The sequence below is a fragment of the Corvus hawaiiensis genome, chromosome 1 (assembly GCF_020740725.1).
Source record: "Corvus hawaiiensis isolate bCorHaw1 chromosome 1, bCorHaw1.pri.cur, whole genome shotgun sequence".
NCBI lineage: Eukaryota > Metazoa > Chordata > Aves > Passeriformes > Corvidae > Corvus > Corvus hawaiiensis.
In genome coordinates, this window is record NC_063213.1 from 96,202,112 (window position 1) to 96,223,908 (window position 21,797).

Here is a 21,797-nt window from a genome sequence, read left to right on the forward strand (position 1 = left end):
GGCAGGAGGCTGCGGCTGCCAAGGCGGAGGCAGCGCGGCACAAACACGCAGGCGGCAGCTCCCGCACCACCAACACAACAGTTGGTCCTTCCCTGTGAGCCAGTGAGGCTGGCGAGGAGGAGGGGGCTCACATCAGCCCCCCCCCAGAGAGAGGAGGGGGCTCCCTCCAGCCCCGCTACCAGGGCAGAGCTGGGCTGGGGATGGGTGGCAGCTGCTTCCAGGGATGTGGGGGCGAAGACGGCTGGCACCAGGCACAGCGGAGCTGTAATTCCAGTCCCACGGTGAGCTCCTGAGAAGGGCAGAGCTGCACCTAGGAAGAGGAGGGTGGCTCCTGGGAAGAGGAGAACAGCTCCTGGGACACAGCAGAGGTGACGCTGGTCCTGCCAGGGAAGCTCAGGTGGACACTGTCCCTGTGGCTCTCAGCCCCAGGAAGGACACACAAGAGCTGTCTGCTTCCTACAATGCTGTTAGGGATGTACATCCCACAGGATAGGAATCCAAGTAACACCAAAACCCCAACATGGGGGTGCAAGGTCCAGGATTTTGGTCGTGTCACCAATGCATCAATGACACACGTCAGCCTTAAGGCAGAGACACGGTGACATCTAAAACACGAGGGGATTCTGCTTTGGGAATGTGGCTTTGGTGGCTGAAACAAGACACAGAAGGTCATGGAGTCACAAACACCAAAGAAAGAAGGAATTTCTGCTGAAGAGCCATGCATGGATAAAGGATCCACACAGAGAACAAGCAGGTGGGTGCCGGGACCCCATCCTGGCCACAGATGGGGACGGGGGTGGCCGAGCCGCCGCTCGCTCGGTGACGTCCCCCCTCACCCGGTGCCTGCGCCGGCAGCTGGCGCGTCCCCACGGCGTCCCGGCACGTGCTCAGGAGAGCAGCAGGAATCGGCAGGAATGGGCAGGAATCAGCAGCCGGCCCTGCCAAGTTTCCTAATGCAATTTGCAAACGGCTGCGAGGACGTGGCCAAGCCGGAGCCGCAGCGGGGCCGGAGCCGCGGGGCCGGTGGGATGCGGGAGGCAGAGCGGCGGCACTGCGGCACAGGTGAGCCAGCCAGGATCAGCGTGGCACAGCTGCGGTGACAGTCACCCCATGGGATCAGGAATCCCAACGGGGACACAAGGCTGCTGTGGGGAAGTGAGGCAGGAGCTGGCGCAGGGCTGAGGCGCTTCCTTGTAGGGCCGGAGCCCAGCCGGGTGCGTTGGGGCGGGTTCCAAAACCCTCCACAGCCCCAGCAGCAACACCCAAGTGCTGGGAGCAAACCTGGCCCTGCTGAGCTGGTTTGGGTGCTGGCTGGGCTGCTCGGGCAGTGTCGGGGTGCTGGGTGCCCACAAACCTCCCCCTCTCTCTGTGGATTTGGCAGAGGAAGGGTGGAAACGTCCCCTTGTGCTGCTGGGGACAGCAGGGACGGGGGTCACCCTGTGGATTCCCACCTGAGAGCTCAAACACACCAGTTACCAACAGCTTGTTGGGAAAAGAATCGGGGAGCTCCTAAATTAGGTGGTTCCTGCCCAGGCAGCATATTCCCAACAGCTTCCCATGGCTCCACTGCCCTTCTCCTGTGTCAAAAGTGGCAGAAATCAACTTGCTAATTGAAAAGAGAATTGAAATGAAGAATGAACTGGGCTGGGGGGATGTCACTGCTGCTTACCCAAACAAATAAATACGAAATACCCAAAAGAAACAAATCAGCTTTACTGAAGGAGCTGCTTCATTCCTTAAATAAAAACAGAGACCACGATCAAGCCAGCGGAGTTTGACATCCCAGGAGGGAGCAGGGAACATTTAGTAACGGGGAGAACTGGGGAGAACTTGGGAGAACGTGTGGCCAAGGACCGACTCAGGGGTTGGTTCTTCGGCGGCCCCAGCGCGGGGGACGAGGGGGGTGGGCAGCAGCGAGATGGATTTCAGGAAGGCACCGCTCGGGCCACGGGGAAAGTGCCTGGCCCTGAGCACGGTGCAGGTGTCTCATCCCACTGCCTCACCTCCGCACAGGGAAGGAGCCATTCCAAGGAGCAACTTCCTCCTTGCTGAGGTGCCGAGTCTGGCGCTGGGATTCCTGTGGCCGTGTTCCTACGTGTTGCTTCTCTCCTTTGATTTTTCACTTTTGCTGTCCTGGGAGGAGAAGAGGGAAGAGCAGCAGAGGTTTAGAGCCCCCCCAAACCCTCGCATAGGGGGGAACAGTGCTATGGCTGGGTCTTGCCAGCAACCTCCCCCCCACACCCGGGTGCCAACCCGCCCGCCACCTCTCCGGGCACAACCAGCCCCCTGTGCCAACCCCTCCTCATGGTTCCAGATTTTTCCATCACGAGGCCTTTCCAGGGCCCCTCCATCAGACAATTCGCTTCCCATCCCTCCCCATGTACGGGAACCCACCAGCACATGCCTGCCCAGGTCCAGGCTTGCTTGGCTTCCATACGTGAAGAAGGTATGGAAAGGAAACCAAAAACACACGTGGCATTCCAGCACGCTCACACACGCACAGCTCACAGCACTGGAGCAAGGGACCATTCCCAGCACAGGGAAGCACTCGCATCCTGAAAAACCTTTAACTCTACTGCTTGAATTATCTGCTGAGTTTTCAACGTTTATCCTTCCAGAGAACTCCCTGCCTCCTAGCTCCTCCAGACAGGGCTGGATTTTTCCCTCTCTAAATTGTCCTGTTTTCTACCCTGAGCAAATAAAATAAAAAAAGAGTCAACTTCAGACTTACTTTTTACGTGGTTTTAGTTTTAAAGTTTTAAGTAACTCAAATTAACTGGAGCCCTGCTTACCACCTGCAACGAGAAGCTGAGGTTTGGGACAGGTCAGAGACGAGACAAGTTTTAAGATTTCCCCTTACAAAAGAACAACGTTATTTTTTTGGGATGGGAGGGGGAACTGCAGCCAAGCACACACCAGTGACACCACACACACACAGGGACCGACTGTGAGGGGATGGTACCTCTGGAGGGGGCGGCTTGATGGTCACAGGCTGGGACGTCCGGCGGGGCGGGGAGGGCTTGGGCTGCACCTGCTGCTGGACAGTGTTGTAGTAGGTGACCCCCCCATACACCTGGGACTGCGCCTGCAGGAGCAGCAGGATCAGAGCTCCGGGCTGGGGGGCCCTGCGAGCCCCCCCCGGCACCCACCGGGGCTGGACAGCTGACCCCAGCCAGAGCCAAGAGCGGCCGCGCCCCCCAGACATCAGCTCCCAAGGCCCCTTGTGTGTCCCCACCGCTTGCCAAGGTCCCCCCACTCTGGCAGAGACAGGACACAGCCTATGCAGATGGGATTCCCTCACCCTGCAGTCCATGGAATGCCTGAACTTCCCAACAGCAGCTTTTCCACCTGGACACGGCCCCCCTACACACCTAGCCCTGCAGCCTGGCAGGGAACTGCAAAGCGGGGTGAGATCCTGCCTGGATCAGCCCGAGCAGTGGGAAGGGCAGGGATGGTTGGGAGCTCAGGGAATGTGCAGCTCTCCAGCCTTCCACGGAGTGTCAGCCCTGCTCCAGCCACAGCACCATCGCTGGCACCAGGATCTGGTCTGCTCTGGTCTCATCTGCCTTTTCAAGGACCTGGTCTGATCTGCCTCCTCAGGGATTCGATCTGCTTCCTCACAGGGATCAGATCTGGTCTGATCCTCACAGAGATCCAATCCAATCTGCCTCCTCAGGGATCTGGTCTGATCTGCCTCCCCACACGGATGTGATCTGATCTGCCTCCTCACAGGGGTGTAATCTGATCTGCCTTCTCAGGGACCCAATCCAATCTGCCTCCTTGCTGCCCAGCAGCAGCCTAGACACGGAGTTGGGCCATGGAGCAGGAAAATCCAGCCCCATGCTGCTCCTACCAGCCAGTTCCCAGCTTCCATCTCAACAGAACTCACTTCTAAAGCCATTCCCAAGGTATCCTTGGCTCAGCAGGGCCCTGGAGGGGCTGTATCCCTGTTCCATAAGGGAACACCTCAATTCCAGACCCCCCAGAACAGGATTTCACCCACTGCCCGCTGCACCCAGGGAGCTGCACAGCAGCCACAGGAAGAATCCTTTCTGGGATGACAGCAGCCTTTCCCCATGGAGCAGCCCAGCTGCTCCACATCCTCTCCCAGGAACACCTCGCAGAACACATCCCACACTCCACAGCATCCCACCTGCTCCTGCCCGGGAAGGAACCGCGGCGCACCCGGCTTACCTGCGTGTTGGAATAGAGATGAGGAGGGGGCGGAGGGGGCAGAGCTCCAGGGGGGTAGGGGTAGCCAGGATTCCCAAAATTCATCACTCCAGGGGCGGAGAAGTAAGTCGGAGTGAGCAGCTGCTGCGGTGGAGGCTGGCCCGGGGGCATGGACACTGGTGGGGGGTAGAGGCCAGGGTTTGCCATGGCAGGGGGCGTCTGGTGGGGGTGTAAACCTGGAGGTGATGGGAAGCAGATGGATGTCACCCAAGAAGCCAGAGTGTCCTGGGGTAGCACCAAGAAGGAGCACGCTCTGCTCCAAGGTTTCCCTGCAGCCCCACGCTGGGGAGGGACACAGAGCAGCAGAGCATGGCCCCCTCCCCAGTTCCGCATTCACCGGAAGCAGATATGGCCCCAGCACAACTCCACTGCAGGGAACAATTTGTGTGGGCAAGCAGAGAACGTGTTCGACAGCTCCCAGTTCTGCTTTTTCCTGAGCTACAGGGCCAGGGAGTGAGGAACCAGCCCAGTGCCCACGGAAGGGAGCGGCCCAGCCTGGTGAGGCCCCACAGGCACCTGCAAAAACCCAGCTAGGAGTTGCCAAAAGCTTTAGTTCCCCCCGTCCTGCACTGGCTGGAAGCTCTAGAAACACTTATTTTTTCTTTCCTTAAAACTGATACTGGTTCAGCCTCACTGCAGGAGGGAGCGGGTCTCTTCCATGTTGCAGAAACAAAGGAAAATGGATTCCCCCCACAACAGAGGCTGTGGGAGACCAGAGTTCTCTGTTCCCCAGGTCCAGGGGTGTCCCACTGACTCCTCACCTGGATGAGGAAGGTGCATCTCCGGCTGCACAATCATCCCTTGGGGCGGCAGCGGGGCTGGGTTCTCACCGTGGGTGTAGATTGGTCCCTGGAATTGTACTGCAACAACACATGACAGGCTGTAAGGAAAAGCTCCATGGAATTTCATTCTCCTGCAGCCGGGCACACACAGCCCAGCCTGCTCCCACGGCACACAGAGGCTCCTGGGCTCACAGATGCCACATGCTCCCTAAAGAAAAGCCTCCTACTCCCTTTAGAAAGCAGGAAAACACTCAGGGAATTTCTTCTCTAACACTTTAAATGCTGAAGGGAATTGCTAATCCATCTCCAGTCCTGTTCTCCCCATGCTCAAACGTCAAAGACCTGATTTAAAGTTCATTTTAAATCCCTGTTCTCGGGAAGAGTTGGGGTGTCCTAAGAGCCCTGGCATAGAGAGGGGATAGCACTGAGGATAATTCCACGGGTTTAAACACAACCAGGGACGCTCCCAGCTGCCTTTTAGACACTGTATGAGGGGACACAGTGCCACTACAACAAAGGGAAGAGAAGACAAAGTCCTGACTCCAACAGGAGTGGGGGGATCCCTGCTCCAGCTGCTCAGCTCTGAGCACACATGGAGCCACAGGAGCAGGAGGGAAACACTCACGTGGGTCGTAGTAGTGCCCTTCCATGATGCTGATGTGCATGGGGGGCGCTGGCTCCGGCACGGGGGGTCTCTGCCGCTGCGACGAGTAGCGCTTCACACGGCCCCCCTGCACTGCCTGCGAGAGTCCAGGGCTCAGAGGGGCTGTGAGGCAACTACCCGACCCCCAAACCTCCCCTGGGTCACCCCCAAACACCCCCACAAGGGAAAGGCTGAGGCGTCAACAGCCTGTAATTACCACAACCCCAACACAATTAGAGCCCGTCTCCCGCGCGCCGCGCAGCCGGAGTCACGCTCCGGGATCACGCATTACCATCTCCTCCATCCGGTTAAACTGCGGCGGTGGCCCAGTTCCCACGTGCATATGGTTGGGAATACCTGAGGAAGGAACAGACTGGTTATTACTGTGGTTTGTGCTGGTTCCCAAGCCAGAGCCGCCTCGCCTGGGGGCGTGGCTGCAGCTGAGCTCTGGCTCCCATGACACAGAACCTTCGGACTTCATCGCCCCGGTGATGGTTTAAAATATTTTGGGACAAATTAGAGGCTGTTTTGTCACTGCACACTCATCCACGGTGCTCAGCAACGCCTAAATCCTGCTTCAAAACTAAATCCCCAGCTTGAAACTCAGGTCCTGCTCTGAGCTCTGTGTCTGCTGAGACACGGATCTCCTCCGAGTGGATCAAGGATCCATGCGGGATCTGAAGCTGCAGTTTAAACCCTATGAAGGGTGTGAATGCTTTTATCACAGGCTCTTTTGGATTCAAACAGCAAAGTGAATCCACGTGAATTCACAGCAAAGTCAATTTTAAACCATGGCTTAAAACCACAGAGCCAAGGTGATCACAGGTGATTCCAAGGGAGTGAAAATGGATAAAACAAACACTGGAAGTGCTCTTGGGTCACTGACAGTGCAAATACAGGCAGAGAAATACAGAATGGACTGATGGGAGCCAAATGCTTCCCAGAATTAACTCCTCCCTCCTCTGCTAGGGACAAAAAAGGGACAGCAGAGTCATCATCCTTCTCACAGCAGAACATGATCTTGTACCTGCAGCCAAGAGCTGGCCTGTGGGAAATTTGGGAAGATGCTTCATTTTTGCGCATTAAAATAACCCCAAAACAGACAATCTCAGCACTTTTGAACTCTCATCCCACTGTCACGTTTCCAGCCTGTCCAGGGGTCTGTTCGCACAGACCTCCCAGTCCCACCAGTATCAAATGACTTCTGGTTCCACGACCTCAACCTCACAGACGCTTACGAAAGCAGCAAGTCGCTTCCTTCTCCTTGCTCCAGTTTTACTCCCCTCGGGAAGCATTCTAACGCTTCCCAGAACAGACTCTAATTCTGCAAAGGGATAATTATACCTGGATGACCTCTCTGTGGATGCACAACTGGAACTGTCCTCATCTGGCACCGGGTAACTCTGTCCCATGTCCCTCTCTCCTCCCAAGCACAAAGAGATTTGCCAATTCCAGCCAGGCCTTGGCTACTGGCAACCAAATCCCAGGGCCAGGAAATGAGCTGATCAACAGGGAAAAGTTGCTTCCTGCTCCGAGCAGGACACCACAGAGCCCAGTTACTGATCCTTATCTCATGCTCTCCTGCAGCAGGGCTCAGTCTTGCTGTGATTCACATCGCAGGGAAAGGATCTCCGCTTCCATCCTTCCCAGTCCTAATTCCACTCACCTACACTGAAATGTCTAATTTCCCCTTCTTCTGTGCTGTTGTGTCCATACTGCACTTTCTCAGCAGGAACCATTACTCTGCACCCACCCTGGGAATCTGTTGGGCAGAGGCAGCTCAGCTCCGACCAGCTGCACGGATCAGGACAGAACTGGGCTGCTGGAAAACCGGGAAGCTGCTCCCACTTACCCCTCAGCTCCCGGGGCGGGATGAACTGGGACTGCCCTGGGCTCCAGTTCTGCTCCGTCAGGTTCATCTGGGTCATCTCCTGCTCAAGTCCATCCACGCTGGATTCCACCGGCGACTCCCAGTTGCTCTTGGCTGGCGGGGGGGAGCTCTCGGCTGGCGTGGGTTTTGGAATCACGGGAGCCACCCCCTCGGAAGCGGGCGCTTCCTCTGCCAGCTTCCCCGCGTCCCCAGCCTTGACTCTGGTCCTTCTTGCCCGGGAATAAGATTTCTTCTCGACTGGTCTGTCTGGCGGCGGCTGCGCAGCGTCGGCAGCCATGGCTTGGTTTTCCAGAGCCCCCTCCTCCTTCCCAGGGCTGCCGTGGACATGTGCCACCTCCAACTCGGGGGACGTGTCCCTCGAGGGGCTCTGCTCTGTGCGCTTCCCGCGGTAGCTGCTTTCCTGCTTGGCTTGTTCCCCATTCCGGTGCGGGACAGTCGCTTCCGAAGCCCGGTAGCCTGGCCGGGTCTCCTTGTAGCCCCCCATCCTGGGGTAGTTCCTGGCAGGGGGCATCCTGCCGGTGCTGGCAGAGCTGCGGCTGTTGAATGAGCGTGGGGGGGCTGAGGGGCTCTTGGCACCCTGGTGCCTTGGGGGCTTGGGGGGCCTCTCGTTGGACCAGTTCGGGTCTCGCTGAGGGGGACTGCCAAACCTGGGGGAGAAAAATAGAACAATTCACTAGAAAGAAGCCCCTGGGTGGGAAGAATCGCCGTGCCAGGGAACAGGATGCACATCTAGAAACCCCAGGAACAAGGTCCCACATGACAAGGCTTTCCCTCTTCGGCGCTCCAGACCTGGCCCCTCTCCCTGGGACAATCCAGGCCCTGGGGTGACGCTGGGGCTCACCGTGGTTTGCGCATCCTCCGGGGTTTGATGTCGTCGGGGTTGTGGGCTGACCGGATGTCATATCCGTACAGTGCGATCAGCTCCTGCCTGGTCTTGGGGGCCTGCTCGTCCTCACGGAATTTGTCATGTTCCCAGCGCCCCTCGTCCTTCCACAGCTTCCGCTGACGACCTTTTGGCCTGGAACAGGGACACACAGAGGTGCAGGGAGCTGTAAGGCCAGTATGTGGCAGTTCCGAGCAGTCCCACACACAGAGCCCGAGCATTCCTGGGGCAGGGAAGGCAGAGGAGGCAGCATCTCTCCTTCCTGCTCCTCCTGCCCAGCAGCTGCTGGTGACCCACTGCTATTTGGGAAAAGCAGCTCAAAGGGTCACTGTTGCCTGGCACAAGGCTTTTTTGTGAGTTTTTTTGCACCTGCCTTTCAAATCAAAGAGCTGAAGTGTCCTGGCAGGACACAGAGCAGGTAACAAGAAGCTGGCCTGGAAGCTGGCCTGGAAGTTGGCCTGGAAGCTGGCCCATCCCTCCCAGAGCCCCAGGGGGACACTCACATACCTGACCTCCTCCTCCTGCGTCTGCCCTCGGAGGTCATGCTCAAAGAAGAGCCCCTTGCGTGGGATGTATGCTGGGTTCTTCCGATCCTCATCGTCGTCCAGGTGCTTGGGAACCTTCTTCCCAACTTTCTTCTCCACAGGCTCCGTGCTCTCCTGTCAGAACCAGGGAGCTCTCACCACTGCAGCAGTCCTGCTGCCAGCCCCCAGCCCGGAGCCGTGGGACACCCACCTGCCCGTCCCCGCTCTGCCGCTCGCCCGTCACCGCTCCCTTGGGATCTGCCTTCTCACTCCCCTTCTCCCCTCTGGCCGCCGACTCGCAGGAATCGTTGCTGTCCTGCTTCAGCTCCACCTTGGAGCTTTCTTCCTCGCTGTAATCCTCTTCCTCTGCCTGGGAGACAGCCAGTGACTCAAATGTGCTGCATTAGCAACAGATCTGCCAGGAATCTCCCCAAATCTGGAGTTAGATCCAGCAACAGATCCCCCAGGAATTCCCTCAGTTCTGGAGTTAGATCCCTGTTCCAGATGTTAGACATGACTCTTCCACAAAGCAGAGGATAAGCTCCTAAAATTCTTCCTATCCCTATATTTTCACAGGAAAAGCAAAGGTTAAACCCAACCTCTCCTGAGAGAGGGAGGGTCCAACAGGCTTTCTGGAATGGAGCTGGGATCAGCTGCCCCACAAAGATGCAGCATCCCACCACTCCAGTCTGCTCCTACAGACTGGGAAGACTGGTGATCACAGGCCCTTCCTTCCACACTGAGGGTCTGGATCCAGCCAGGGCCACGTTTCCAAATTCCCTGGAGTTCCTCAGCTGACTCACTCTGCTCAGGAGCATGACCTGGTTTCACCCCCAGGAGCCTCCAGAGGCTGGAGCCGAACTAAAAATAGCTCGGGGTGATTAACCAAACCCTGCTCCATTTTCCTCTTTCAACACAGCCTTTGCACATCGGCTGCTCCCGGTGTTTATGCCGGGGAAGCCCAGGCCGGGCATTATTTTTAGGCACAGGAACAGAGTCATCCTGGCACGGCAGTGATGCAACAACCCAGCTGCCACCAGGAGCCTCCACGCGGGATTCCAGGCTGGAAGAGCTCCAGGAGCTGCCCTGTCACCTCTGCAGCCTGCCACGCTCCTTCCTAGTTAATAGCATAGATTAATTCCCAAACTGAAATTAATTCCCAAATAAACAGCTTGGATTTCCTCTGCCTGGTGGTTTGCATGTTCTCTAGCCACTGTTTCCCTCAAGGTTCCCAAAACAGAGACGGATTTTCCTTAGAAAGCCTTCACTATAATCCTTAGAGACCAGAACTTCTCTAAACTCCCTGGAAATCTCGAACTTTAGAGACCTGAACTAAAAATCATGGGGAACCTGCAGCCCCCAGGCACGGGTGGGATGGGATTCCCTCAGTACTCCCCAACTCCCAAGGTGCATCCCCCCTCTGGCTGCTCCCTCAGAACAGAGGGAAGCTCCTGGGATGCTCCCAACCACCACTTTGCTTTTTAATTCCAACTAATTAAAACCCAACAAGCATCCCACACTCCTCCCACGCCCTTCTTGGCCATGGCAAATCCTGTTCCCAGTGCGAGGAGCCAGGAGAGTTTTCCCTTGCACATACTGGCCCTACACCCTCCCCAGTAGCACAGTGACACTGGTCCCAGTGCCAGGGGCTGGGACTAGGGGAGGCTGTTTCCTCAGGAGACAGAAGGGTCAGTGGAAGGAATCCAAGGATGCAAATTGGGTTTGTTCTGAAACTCCATGAGAATCAGGACAGAGCCTGCCCTTACCTCCGAGTCCTCGGCGCTTTCGTAGTCAGAGAGCACAGCTGTGGGGAGGGAAAGGAGGTGGGGTCAGGGCAGGGCTGGAGGTGGCTCCTCTCCCATGTGACCAAACCCCTTCCAAAGGGAATTTGGATGCCAGCACCACCCCAGATCAATGCCACAGCCAGCTCAAGAGGGAGCAGGGGCGAGTTTGGGGCATGCTGTCCCTGCACCCCACATCTACCTGCTGTTACAAGTGAATATTTGGGGTGGCAACAACCAGGGGACTGTTGGAAAAGCTGTTTTGTCTGGTTTTTACTTTTTTTGCACACAAACAACCCTGCCCAAGAGCCATCACTCACCATCTCCTTCGATGCCATCCTCACTTTCCTGCAGAGAGAGAAGAGAGAGGGGAGTTAGAGGAGGGGAGGGCAGCAGCCAAGCACCCAGCAACACGGAATCATGGATTCACAAAATCACAGAACGATGGAATTGTTTAGGTTGGAAAAGATCTTTAAGATCAAGCCCAACCTTCTACCAGCACCAGCCCCATGTCACCAGTAAACCATGTCCCCAAAAGCCACATCCACACTTTTTGTACACTTCCAGGGATGGGGATTCCACCATTCCTTGGGCACCTTGTGCCAGTGCCTGACCACCCCTTCCATGAAGAAATTTTCCCTAAAAAACTACTTTCTTAGTCTCTACTATCCTAATATCTTTTCTTAATACCTACTCTTTTGTCCTAATGTCCATTTTTCCTAATAGCCAGCATCCCATGATCCCAGACATGATGACAGCAAGGTCTGGCCCTGACCCTATTGCAGCCACCCTTGAAAGTTCAGCTCCAGTGACCAAGAAAAAACAGATTCCAGGCTCCCAGAGCCGTTTTCCAAGAACCTTCTAGAGCAGCTACAGTGGGGGAATATTGAGAGCAAGGCGCAGCCTGTCAGTGCTGGGGGTCTCCAGGGAACAGAGTGACAGCAACAGGGGAGCTGGGATCCCTCCCGAGAGCCAGGGAAAGGGCAAGAGCAGGGAATAACAAAGAGAGGCCGAGCAGGACCCAGCTCAGGGAAGGGACTGGATGAAGGGAACAGCTTAGAGCAGGAAAAGTGCTCAGTAAAACTGTCACCCAGAGAAGCTCTGGCTGCCCCATCCCTGGAAGTGACCAAGGCCAGGTTGGATGGGATCTGGAATAACCTGGGATAGTAGAAGCTGTCCCTGCCCATGGTAGGAGGTGGAAGTGGACGAGCTTTAAGGTCCCTTCCAACCCAAACCATTCCATGATTCCACGATAAAAGAAAAGATCAGCCCAACTGTAGAGCAAGAACAACCCCAGAGCAAAAACAACCTGACCAAGGTGACAAGATAAACCCAAAACCACCACAGAAAAACACACTGGGAGTCAGGGGGAGCTGGAAGTAACCAGCCCTGGAATCCAAAACAGGAAAGAGCTGGAAATAACCAGCATTAGAACCCAAACCAGGAGGGAATTGCACCTGCATGTGAACTGCAAGAGCAGAACTGCACGGAGAGGGGAGACAGCGGGGACCCCAGGAGAGTGGGACAGGATCTCAGACTGGGGAAATCCAGCCACAAGGCACAGAGAGCCAAAGAGAAGCCCCTGCCTGGTGCTGGGGGGCTGCGGTGCCCACCCCACCTGAGGCTGCCCCAGCCCTGCTCTCCCACACACACTATGGGGGGGTTCAGCCCAGTTCCCCCAATTCCCCAGACTGGTGCTCCCTCAGCTCTCCACCCCCACTTCGTCCCCAGTGTCCCCCCAGCCCGCAGGTCCAAATATCAGTCCCCGAACTTCCCCCACGCCTCCCGACACCAGAGCCCCCCAGTCCTCCCACTGCTCCCCAAGACACTCTTTAGACACCAGAACCCCTCTCTCAGCGCCCTCCCTGCCCTGCGTCCTCAGTGTCCCAACCCCCTCGACTTCCCCAGACACCAGAACATCCCTCAGCCCCCTCCCTCCTTTCCCCAGGGTCCCCAGCCTTCCCCCTGAGTCCCCCAGACACCAGAACGCGCGCCCCAGACCCCTTCCTCCCCAGGGCCCTCAGTGTCCCCAAGCTCCCCGACTTCCCCCCGGCCACACTCAGACACCAGAGCCCCCTGTCCCCACCCCCAGCGTCCCCGAGGCCTCCCCAGCCCCTCCCGCCCTCTCCTCACTCACACACTCCGACTCGGCCGCGCTCTTCCCCCCCGCCCCACCGGCGCTCTCGGCCCCGCGGCCCCGCGGCCCAGCGCCGAGGGCCCCGGCGGCGCCGCGCGGCGGGCGGTGCGGTGGGCGGGGCGAGCCGGAGCGGGATCGGGATCCGGAGCCCGAGCGGGAGCGGGCGGAGCGGGGCGAACCGGGCACGGAGCCGGCGCTGTCGGAGGCCGCCGAGCCCTCGCTGTCCTCGCTGTCCTGCGAGGCGCGCTGCCGCCGCCGGTCCGCCATCTTGGCCGCGGGGCACCACGGGAACGGCCCCCGCCGGTACCGCGGCCGCGCTGCCGCCGCCCGCCAGGGGGCGCGCGCGCCGCGCGCGGGTGACGTCAGCGCCCCGCGGAAGTGACGTCACGGCGAAGGGCGGGTAAATGGGGGAGGGAAACACCAGCAGCCAGCGGCCTTTTCCTTGTTTATTGTAAAAAAAAAACCAAAACAAAACAAAACAAAACAAAAAAAAAAAAAAACAAAACCAAAAACCAAACCAACAACGAAAAGCAATAAAAAACAATAAAAATAAAACCAGCGAGCGGGCGTGTCCGCGCGTGACACCACCCACGTAACGTGTTTAGAACTTGGTGTTTTTAGAACTTTACCGATTTTTTAACAATTTCTGGGTTTTTGAAGGTTTTTTTTTAAGTTTTTTTTTTCTTAAAGGTTTTTTTTTTTTCCTAAGTTTTTTTTTTTTTTTTTTTTTTTGTAAACGAGTTTTCTGGCGTTCAATATGCTCGGGGTTAATTATAGAGAGGGGGGCCAGTGGGGGATAAAACTGGGGGGGGGTACAAACTCAGTGTAGGGGGAGGAAAAAGGGGGGAAAAGGACCAAAGAAGTGTGAAAAAGGGGGGAAAAGGTGAGGAAAAAGGGAGGAGATAGGAGGAAAAAGGCAGATAGGGAGAAAAAACAGAAAAAAAGAGGAAAAAGAAAAAAGGGGGACACATGGAGCCCCCACCCATGGAGCCCCTCCCCACCCATCCAGCACCGAGAGGGTCCAGCAGCACCCAGGGGCTCGGACAGGCAAGAACACCCCCCCCTCACAGCAAACCCCTTGCCCGCCTCAAAACATTTAAATTACATTTAAAAAAACCATTAAAACCCCCCAAATTGTGCGCACAGGGTTTCTATTTCACAAAAAAAAAAAAAAAAAGAGAAAAATTTTGCTTTTTAACTCTCCCCTCTGCCCCCACCAACCTTCTCCAGAGAGGAAAACCCCCAAAGAGGGGGAAAACCCCCCAAAAGAGACTCCCAGGCGCTTCCCAGGCCCCAGCCAGCTCCAACACAACCCGCTGTTTATCCTGCTTTCTAACTAAACACAACATGAAGGCAGCAGCGGGTGAGTCCCGGGGGATGTGACACCTCCGGACAGGGGATCTGGTGCTGGTGATCCCCATGCTCCCACCAGACACAGTGGGAGCCCCATATCCCAGATCCCAAGGCCACACAGGCTGCAGAGTGCAGGGGCAGCACACAGGGGACTCGAGGATGGGGCCAGGATCCACCCGCTGCCCTGGGGAGCGGAGCCGGTGGCACTGGGAAGCCGGTGCCAGTGTGGGGGATGAGTCCGGGGAACTTTCCAAAACCCAAGTGAACAAAACTGGGATCACGGAAGAACGAAACCATCCGTCAGCACGGAGCAGGCAGCGGCCAGTGGTGACCCGGTGATGGCAGAGCTTCTGGTGCTCTAGAGGTGTTCAGAGCCCCCGAGGACACACTGAGCTCCTGGAGGTGTTCGGAGCTCCCAGCATCTCCCTTATTTCCGACAGGTCCGGTGCGGCGTCTGCTTCTTCTGCACCTCCAGCCGGCAGCGGCTGCGCTCGTCCAGCCAGGGCAGCTCGAAGTTCCTGCAGGCACAGCTGGTGTCACTGCGGCACGGTCCCGACCCAAAATGGCACCGTCCAGACCCAAAACGGGCAGGGTGCCTTCCTACGAGTGACACCGGCACTCCCCAGCCCTGTCCCCTCACGTCCCCAATACTCACTGTGGGGTCAGTTTGGGCAAGGGCCGGCCAAAGGCGACGACGGGCAGGTAAGGGGTGATGAGCAAACTTTCCACTGTGGAGAGACACCGGAGTGTGTGAGACCCCTCCATCTGCACCCCCACCTACCCCTGACACCCCCTTCCCAAGCCTCACCATCATCTGGCTCAGGGAAAAATGAGGTAACTTCAGGTTCCGACTCCTGAATCCCTTTCCTTTTGTACATTCGGAGCTGCAGCCGCTGTAGGATTCTCTGTTCCCTGATCCGCTGGATGTCCCACCTGGAAAATGGGATGGTTGGGAAAGTGAGGAGCCACGGGCAGTGCCAGACTCTCCCAGAGGGACTGAGAGGCTGCCCTGGCTGCCAGTGATGTGGGAGCATCCCTCCTCCAGCAGCATTCTTGGTTCCCATCCCAGAGGCACCCTGGACTGGGACCCCAGACCTCCATCGCTCCCTTTGCTCCCACCTTTTCCTTCGTTTCTCATCCAGCTCCAGCTTTGCGTGCCGTTTGGAAAAGACACTGTCGTCCAGGTTCTGCAACAACACCGGATGGGGATCAATCAGTGCATCATCCCAGGGCCAGATCCTGCTCCCACAGCCCCAGGAGGGGCTGGTTGTTCCCCCCACCTCGGCCCCCCAACCACAGCCAGGGTTTATGCTGGATGAGCGGACGAGTTGCCACCAGCTCTGCAAGTGTGGGACAGCCTGGAAAACCCCTGTGGCACCACCAGCTCCGGTGGCTCACGTACCTCCAGGAGGTCCGAGGGGTTGGGGTCTCTCAGGGGCTCCACGACATGGTCCCTCCAAGACGGAACTGCAGGACAAGAGAGAGGGTGTTACCCCACACCGGAATCCCCACAGCCCCTGCTCCAACCCACCACCTCCCCGCTCCCTTCCTGCCCATCCTTCCCCTTGGAGCACGGCTTGGGATGCCCCAAACCCCCACCCTGAGCCAGCAGTGGGAGCTGCCATGGGACAGCAGAGCTCATCTCCACCCCCTTACACACAAGCAAATCTGAGCCACTCCCAGGGATGTGCTGAGCTCTGTCCGACCCGGAGCGCTAAGCCACCTGGAACAACCCAGTTCCCACCACTGGCACCAACCTCGCTGGGCACAAGGCAAGACAAGCACCGGATTTGGGAACAGCAGGTGACCCCAGTGCTGTGTCACCACGGCATGAGCCAGACACACATTTCCCATCCACCCAGGGGAAGTTGCTTCACCACTTGCTCCAACAGACACCAGCCAGGAGCCCTGCGCAGAGTGGGGCAAACCCGAGATGGGATTTGGGAGAGCCCAGAGCCAGCACCCACTGCAGTGCAAGGAGCCAGCAGCATGGCACCTCTCCCAACACCACAGGCACTCCCTTTGGGAATCTGGGAGCCCTTTTCCAGATTCAGAACAAGGGTGCCGAGCCCTGTTCCCAGGCCGGCTCAGCCCCAGCAGCTTCTCCATCGTTCTCTCCATCCTTACTTGCTACAGTCTCCTCCTTTTTTGGAGAAGGTTCCCGCAGCGGCAGCGGTGATGGGGGTGGCTGGTGCCAGCGGCACAAGTACATTTCGGTGGTGGAGAGATAGGGCAGGTCGTCGGCCTCGCTGACAAAGCCTTTCTCCTTGGGGTGGGTGCTGGGGCCCTTCGGCAGGGCTGACGCTCGGAGCGGGGTCTCCAGGAGCGACCGGGGTTTTTCCGGAGTCTCTTGGCTCCGCAGTTCTCGTTTACAAACAGTTTCGGCCAAGGAGCCACCTGATTCCTCCTTCCCCGGGGAGTGCTTTGGAGTTTTACTCTTCACTTTGGAGAAATCCGACACTAGTTTTTTAACAGGCGTCTTCCTCTCCGCGCTCCCGAATGTTGGCTTCCTGCAGGAAGAAGAGGAGCTGAGCCAGGCACATGGATCCTTGCCCTGCACCAGGGCTGCTCTGGGGGGCTCCTGGCACCCCCAAACCAGGGCTGCTGCACCAGAGCCACACATAAGCCATTTACCGAGGGGCTTCCCCAGCATTTTGGGACCCTGCACTCCCCACACAGGCTTTCTTGAAGTTCTCCTGGATACAGGGATGTGTTCCTTGTGCTGGGTGGCCTCTCCAAACAGCTCAAAGGCTGCTGGGCAGTGCCAGCCCCACACACAGAGGGCGAAGCCATAGTGAGTGTCCCCCCTTCTCCCCTCGCAGCCCCCCATGCGTTCTGTACCTTTTATGCCCCTTCCCGTTCCTGCCATAGGGGAAGTGCTTGGGCTGCAGGGTCGGGGGGGGGCTCCAGCAGGTCCTGGGGACACTCCAGAGGCAGCTTCTCACATGCCTCCGCCTCTGGCTTCTCGTCCACCTCAAAGCCCTGGAAGATGCGGTGCTTCTCCCGCTCGCTGTCCTTCTTCACCAGCTGCACCCGCCTTTCCATGCGCTCAATCCGCGCCAGGAGCTGCAAGGCAGGGGAGGAAGGGCTCACCTTGGGGTGGGGTCACCCCCGTGGGCATCCCAGGGCAGCTGCCACTGGATGTCCAGTGGCACAAAATGGCCACCCTCCGGCTGCTTCTCCTGCTCCAGCACTGCCCATGCCTGTGTCCAGCTGCAAACCCCAGTTTGAGGGGGGATTACATAAAATCAGAGAATCCAGGAATGGTTTGGGTTGGAAGGCACCTCAAAAGCCCATCCAGTCCCATGCCCCTGCCAGAGATATCTTCCACTAGACCAGGTTGCTCCAAACCCCGTCCAACCTGGACTTGAACGCTTCCAGAGGTGGGGCAGCAGAAAGCAGAGGATTTGGGGGTCCCACCCTCTGTGTATCCTCTCTGAGGATGCGGGATGGAGAGGGGGGGTTGCAAATAGCTGTGGGCATAAAGAGCACCTGGTGACCCCTGCCCATGGTCACCTGCTCCCAGCCCTCCCAGGCCCCTCAGCCAGGGCCTGCAGCGTTTAGAGCGGTCACTTTAGACAGCACAGTGGGGGGGTCCCAGCACCCCCCGAGGATGTGGCCTTGAGGAGACCCAGCCTTGGGGAGCGGAGCCCAGTGCCCCCAGGGTGTGGCAGTCCTATCCCCCCACCAATGTCACCCCGGGAGCCTGTGCCCGGGGGAAGCCCCTTAAGTCCCATCACGGCCTTGCCGCAGTGGCTCCTCCATGTTGGGGGACGCAGCATTGCCTGCGGTGACATCACGTGGGGTGTCCCCGTCCTTCCTGCCACAACCGGGGCCACCACTGCTGACACCGCCACTGCAGCCGGGCACGGCCACCGCCGTTGATGGCACATGGCCACAGGGCTGTGGGGGTGGCAGTGGTGACCTGTGGCTGTGGGGGGCAACACACAGCATCCGTGGGGTGACACGACACCCACGGGAGGACAATGCAGGTAGGGCAATGTGGGAAGGGCCATACAAGTAGGCTATCTATGAAGGGATGCACACATGGCATCTATGGGGTGACACAGACAGGACACCCGTAGGGGCGGCCCAGCTTAGCTGTGGGGATCCCATAGCGTTCCCCCCCCAAGGCTGGCAGCCTCTCGTGGCTGTGAGGGCCCCCAAATTCCCGAAGTGGGGGTGCAGACCCCTCCTCGGCGGGCCGGCCCGAGCAGCGGGGCGATGTCCCTTGTGGCCGTGTCCCGCCCGGTGCCCGCGGGGACGCGGCCCCTTTAAGGGCCCCCCCCGAGCCGTCGCCACGGTGACGGGCGGCGGCCCGTTAACCCCCGCCCCGCCCCCGCCCTTTGTGCCCCCGCGGCTTTGTCTGGGGGGGCTGCGACCCCCGGGGGAACCCACGACCCCCGAGGGAAAACCCAGCCCTGGGGGGAGGCACAGACCTCCTGGGGGGGGGGGGGGGGCGGGCAGAAGTGCCCCTGGCGAGTGTTTAACCCCTTGGGGAGGGGGGCATTAACCCCTCTGGGGGGTTATGTACCCCCCGGGTACCTTGGAGAGGGGGCCAGATGCCCCCACTTGAGGGTATTACTTCTCAAGGAGGGGGGTGTTAACCCCTGGGGTGCCACGGGGGGAGAACAGGAACCCCCAAGCCGGAGGGGGAGGCATTAACCTCTGGGGTGCCAGCGGGGGTCGTTAACCCCAAAAGAGGGGCACGTTAACCCCCAAAAGGGTCTCCCCACGAGGGGAGAACAGTAACTCCCCATGTGGGGCATTAACTGCCAAGAGGGGGGTATTAACCCCTGGGGTGCCAAGGGGGGAGCAGTTAAACTGCCACGAGGGGCATATGAACCCCCCCCAAGGGGGTGCACTAAGCCCTAGGGTGACACGGCGGCTGGGTGTTAACCCCTATGGGGGGGGACATTAACCCCCCAAAGAGGGAGGGCATTAACCCCCATGGGGTGCAGAATTAACCCCCAAAGCAGGGTGGAATTAACCCCCAAAGAGGGGTGCAGAATTAGCCCCCAAAAGAGGTGGAATCGACTCCCAAAGAGGAGGATATTAACCCTAAATAGGGGGGGGACATTAACCCCATATAGGGGGGGGGACATTAACCCTCGAGGGGACTGAATTAACCCCCAAAGAGGGGTGGAATTAACCCCCAAAGAAGGAGGGACATTAACACCCAGAGAAGGGACTGAATTACCCCCAAAAAGAGGTGAAATGACCCCCCAAAGAGGGGGGCATTAACCCTAAGGCGGGGGGGGCGGGAGGCATTAACCCCTTGGGTGTCACAGGGGGTGGGAACCTTCCTGTTGGTGGGCAGAATTCCACCACAATCCCAGAGACCCCTGGGTGGTGTTGGGGAGCCATTAACCCTGGGGGGAGGGGGCATTACTCTAGGAGAGGGGTGTTAAACCTAGGGGTGGTAAAATCTAGTGGGGATCACCCCATGGGGGGGGGTCGGTCACCCCATAGGAGGGTGTTAAACCTAGGGGGGTTAACCTCAGGGTGGGGGTCACCCCACAGGGGGTTGGGTTAAACCTGAGGGAGGTTAAACCTAAAAGGGAGTTAACCCTGGGGGGGGGGGGTCACCCCACAGGGGAGTGGGTTAAATCTGGGGGTGTTAAACCCAAGGAGGGGTTAACCCCGCCAGGGTTAACCCCTTCCATGCCGCATTCCCGCCCTCCTCCCCGGTCCCCCCGGGTGCCCCCCCCCCCCCCCCCCCTTCCCCCGCCGTACCGTGTCGCGCTCGGCCCGGAGCTCCTCGATCTGCCGTTCCTTGGCCTGCAGCTGCTGCTGCTGCTGCTCGATCAGGTCCAGCTGGAGCAGCAGGATCTGCCGCAGGCAGGCGGCCTGCCCGGGCGACCCTCCGCCGGCGCCCATCGCTGCGCGGGCCGCGGGCCGCCGCTTCCCCGGCTCCGCGGGCCCCCGCTCCCGGCCCCGGCCCCGCCGCCGCCGCCTCCCCGGGCAGCCCGCCCGCATCCCCCGCCGCGGCCCTGCCCCCCGCCGGCCGCCGGCCCCCGCCGCGGCCCCGCTCCGCTCCCGCTCCGCCACCCCGCAGCCGCGGCCCGTGTGTGCCCCCAGCGGCGGCGGGGCCCGGGGCCGCCGGGCCGGCGGAGCGGGGCCTTCCTCCCCCTCCTCCCCCTCCTCCTCCTCCTCCTCCCCGCCCGCCCCCTCGGGCCGCCGCCGCCCGCCCCCCCGGAACGCTGTGGACCGCATGGCCGGGCCCCGTTACCGCCGGCCGGCACCGCGGGGCGGCGGCGCGGGAGGCGCTGGGGGCATCGGCGCGGAGCGGCCCCCGCCCCGGGGATGACCCGCGCGGGGACGAGCCGCACGGGGGGGCGGCGGGGCGGGGGTCGGTACCGGGCACGGGACCCCGGGTACCGGCGAACGGGGCTCGGCGCGCATGCGCCGGCGGCGGTGGGGGCGGTGGGATCCCCCGGGGGTAAGGAGCGGGGCCGGTTCCCGCCGGGGGACCCCCGGGACGGTGCCCACCCGCGCCGCTTCCCGCGGGCCGGGGGGGGGGGGGGGGTGGTCGCGACACGCGGACACGCGTGAGGCGGGGGTCCCGCGCCGCAGTACCGGGGGAGGCCGCTCGGGGGCCCCCGAGCGTGGCGGTACCGGCTCTCCGCGCCCGCCCCCCGCCCCCGCCCCACGGGGGGGGGTCTCGGGTCACGGGCCGGTCCCGTGGCGGGGGGGGGACATGGCGGGGCGGAGGGACCCCTGGATTGAAGGGGGAGGGACACAAAGGGACCCATCGCTACGCGCCCCCCACGCGGGGAGGGCCGAGAGGGGGTGGTTGTGCTGTGATTCTTGGGGTCTGCACCTCCCCGTGGGCGCACACCCCCCCACGGGGGCTGAACCCCCTCACTGGGTCTGAGCCCCCTCGTGCACACATATACACACAGAGCTCTGCAGTTCCTGCAAGGACGTACACACACACACACATACACACACAAAAGTCCGTACCACCCCCTCTGCAGAGGCTGCACACTCGTATGTACACGGCCATGCACACGCATGCACACGCGTGTCCCCCTGCAGGGAGCGACTGCAGCCCCCACTGCAGCACAGGCGCAGCCCGCAGGCACTGCAGCTCGTGCACATGCACCCCCCGACTGCAGTCCCAGAGCGCACATACGCACATGTGTGCACACTCATGCACACGCATGCACACGCATGCACACGCATGCACATGTATGTACATGCACAGCCCGGACTGCAGCCTCGGAGCACACGTACGAACGGGTATGAGCATGCACGGACATGTATGTACACGTATACACACACAGAGGATCATTTCCCCCTCTCCCGGCTGAAACTCCACCCCCCGCAGCACACGGGGCCGTGTCACCGGGGACACACAGGGGACACGCGTGGCACGTGCTGGGGACGCACAGGGGACACGTGGGGGACGTGCCTCTGCAGAGCTGCGTTCAGGGACACACAAACACACGCGGGGGGAGATCCCCCTTCACCCAGCCCTCCGCGAGCATCAGGGTGCCCCTGTGCCTGGTGCCCGGGTCACACTGGTGGTGCCACCCCCACGGTGTGGCACTGGGGAAGCCCGTCT

At 59.7% G+C, this 21,797-nt stretch overlaps 2 protein-coding genes across 3 annotated transcripts; both read right to left on the reverse strand.

Moving 5' to 3' along the window:
• Positions 1 to 1,689: 1,689 nt before the first annotated feature.
• On the reverse strand, positions 1,690 to 13,165 carry CASC3 (CASC3 exon junction complex subunit). 2 transcript variants are annotated; one of them, XM_048317630.1, is made up of 14 exons: positions 12,875 to 13,165; positions 11,058 to 11,085; positions 10,723 to 10,760; positions 9,168 to 9,326; positions 8,940 to 9,091; positions 8,391 to 8,567; positions 7,511 to 8,196; positions 5,951 to 6,015; positions 5,641 to 5,755; positions 4,995 to 5,093; positions 4,195 to 4,409; positions 2,963 to 3,085; positions 2,732 to 2,808; positions 1,690 to 2,133 (listed from the first exon to the last, which is right to left on the reverse strand). In XM_048317630.1, the coding sequence occupies exons 1-13, from the start codon at positions 13,139 to 13,141 to the stop codon at positions 2,773 to 2,775; spliced, it is 2,160 nt and encodes a 719-aa protein (XP_048173587.1). In that variant the 5' UTR covers positions 13,142 to 13,165; the 3' UTR covers positions 1,690 to 2,133; positions 2,732 to 2,772. The 2 variants fall into 2 exon arrangements, with proteins under 2 accessions (XP_048173587.1, XP_048173578.1); XM_048317621.1 differs by lacking the exon at positions 2,732 to 2,808.
• A 137-nt stretch (positions 13,166 to 13,302) lies between these two features.
• On the reverse strand, positions 13,303 to 20,140 carry MSL1 (MSL complex subunit 1). Its single transcript, XM_048317645.1, is given in 9 exon segments — positions 13,303 to 14,745; positions 14,883 to 14,955; positions 15,036 to 15,160; positions 15,347 to 15,414; positions 15,630 to 15,694; positions 16,355 to 16,737; positions 17,069 to 17,130; positions 17,132 to 17,293; positions 19,964 to 20,140. Coding segments are annotated over 9 exon segments (1,173 nt in total). The 5' UTR covers positions 20,108 to 20,140; the 3' UTR covers positions 13,303 to 14,654.
• Positions 20,141 to 21,797: the final 1,657 nt, after the last annotated feature.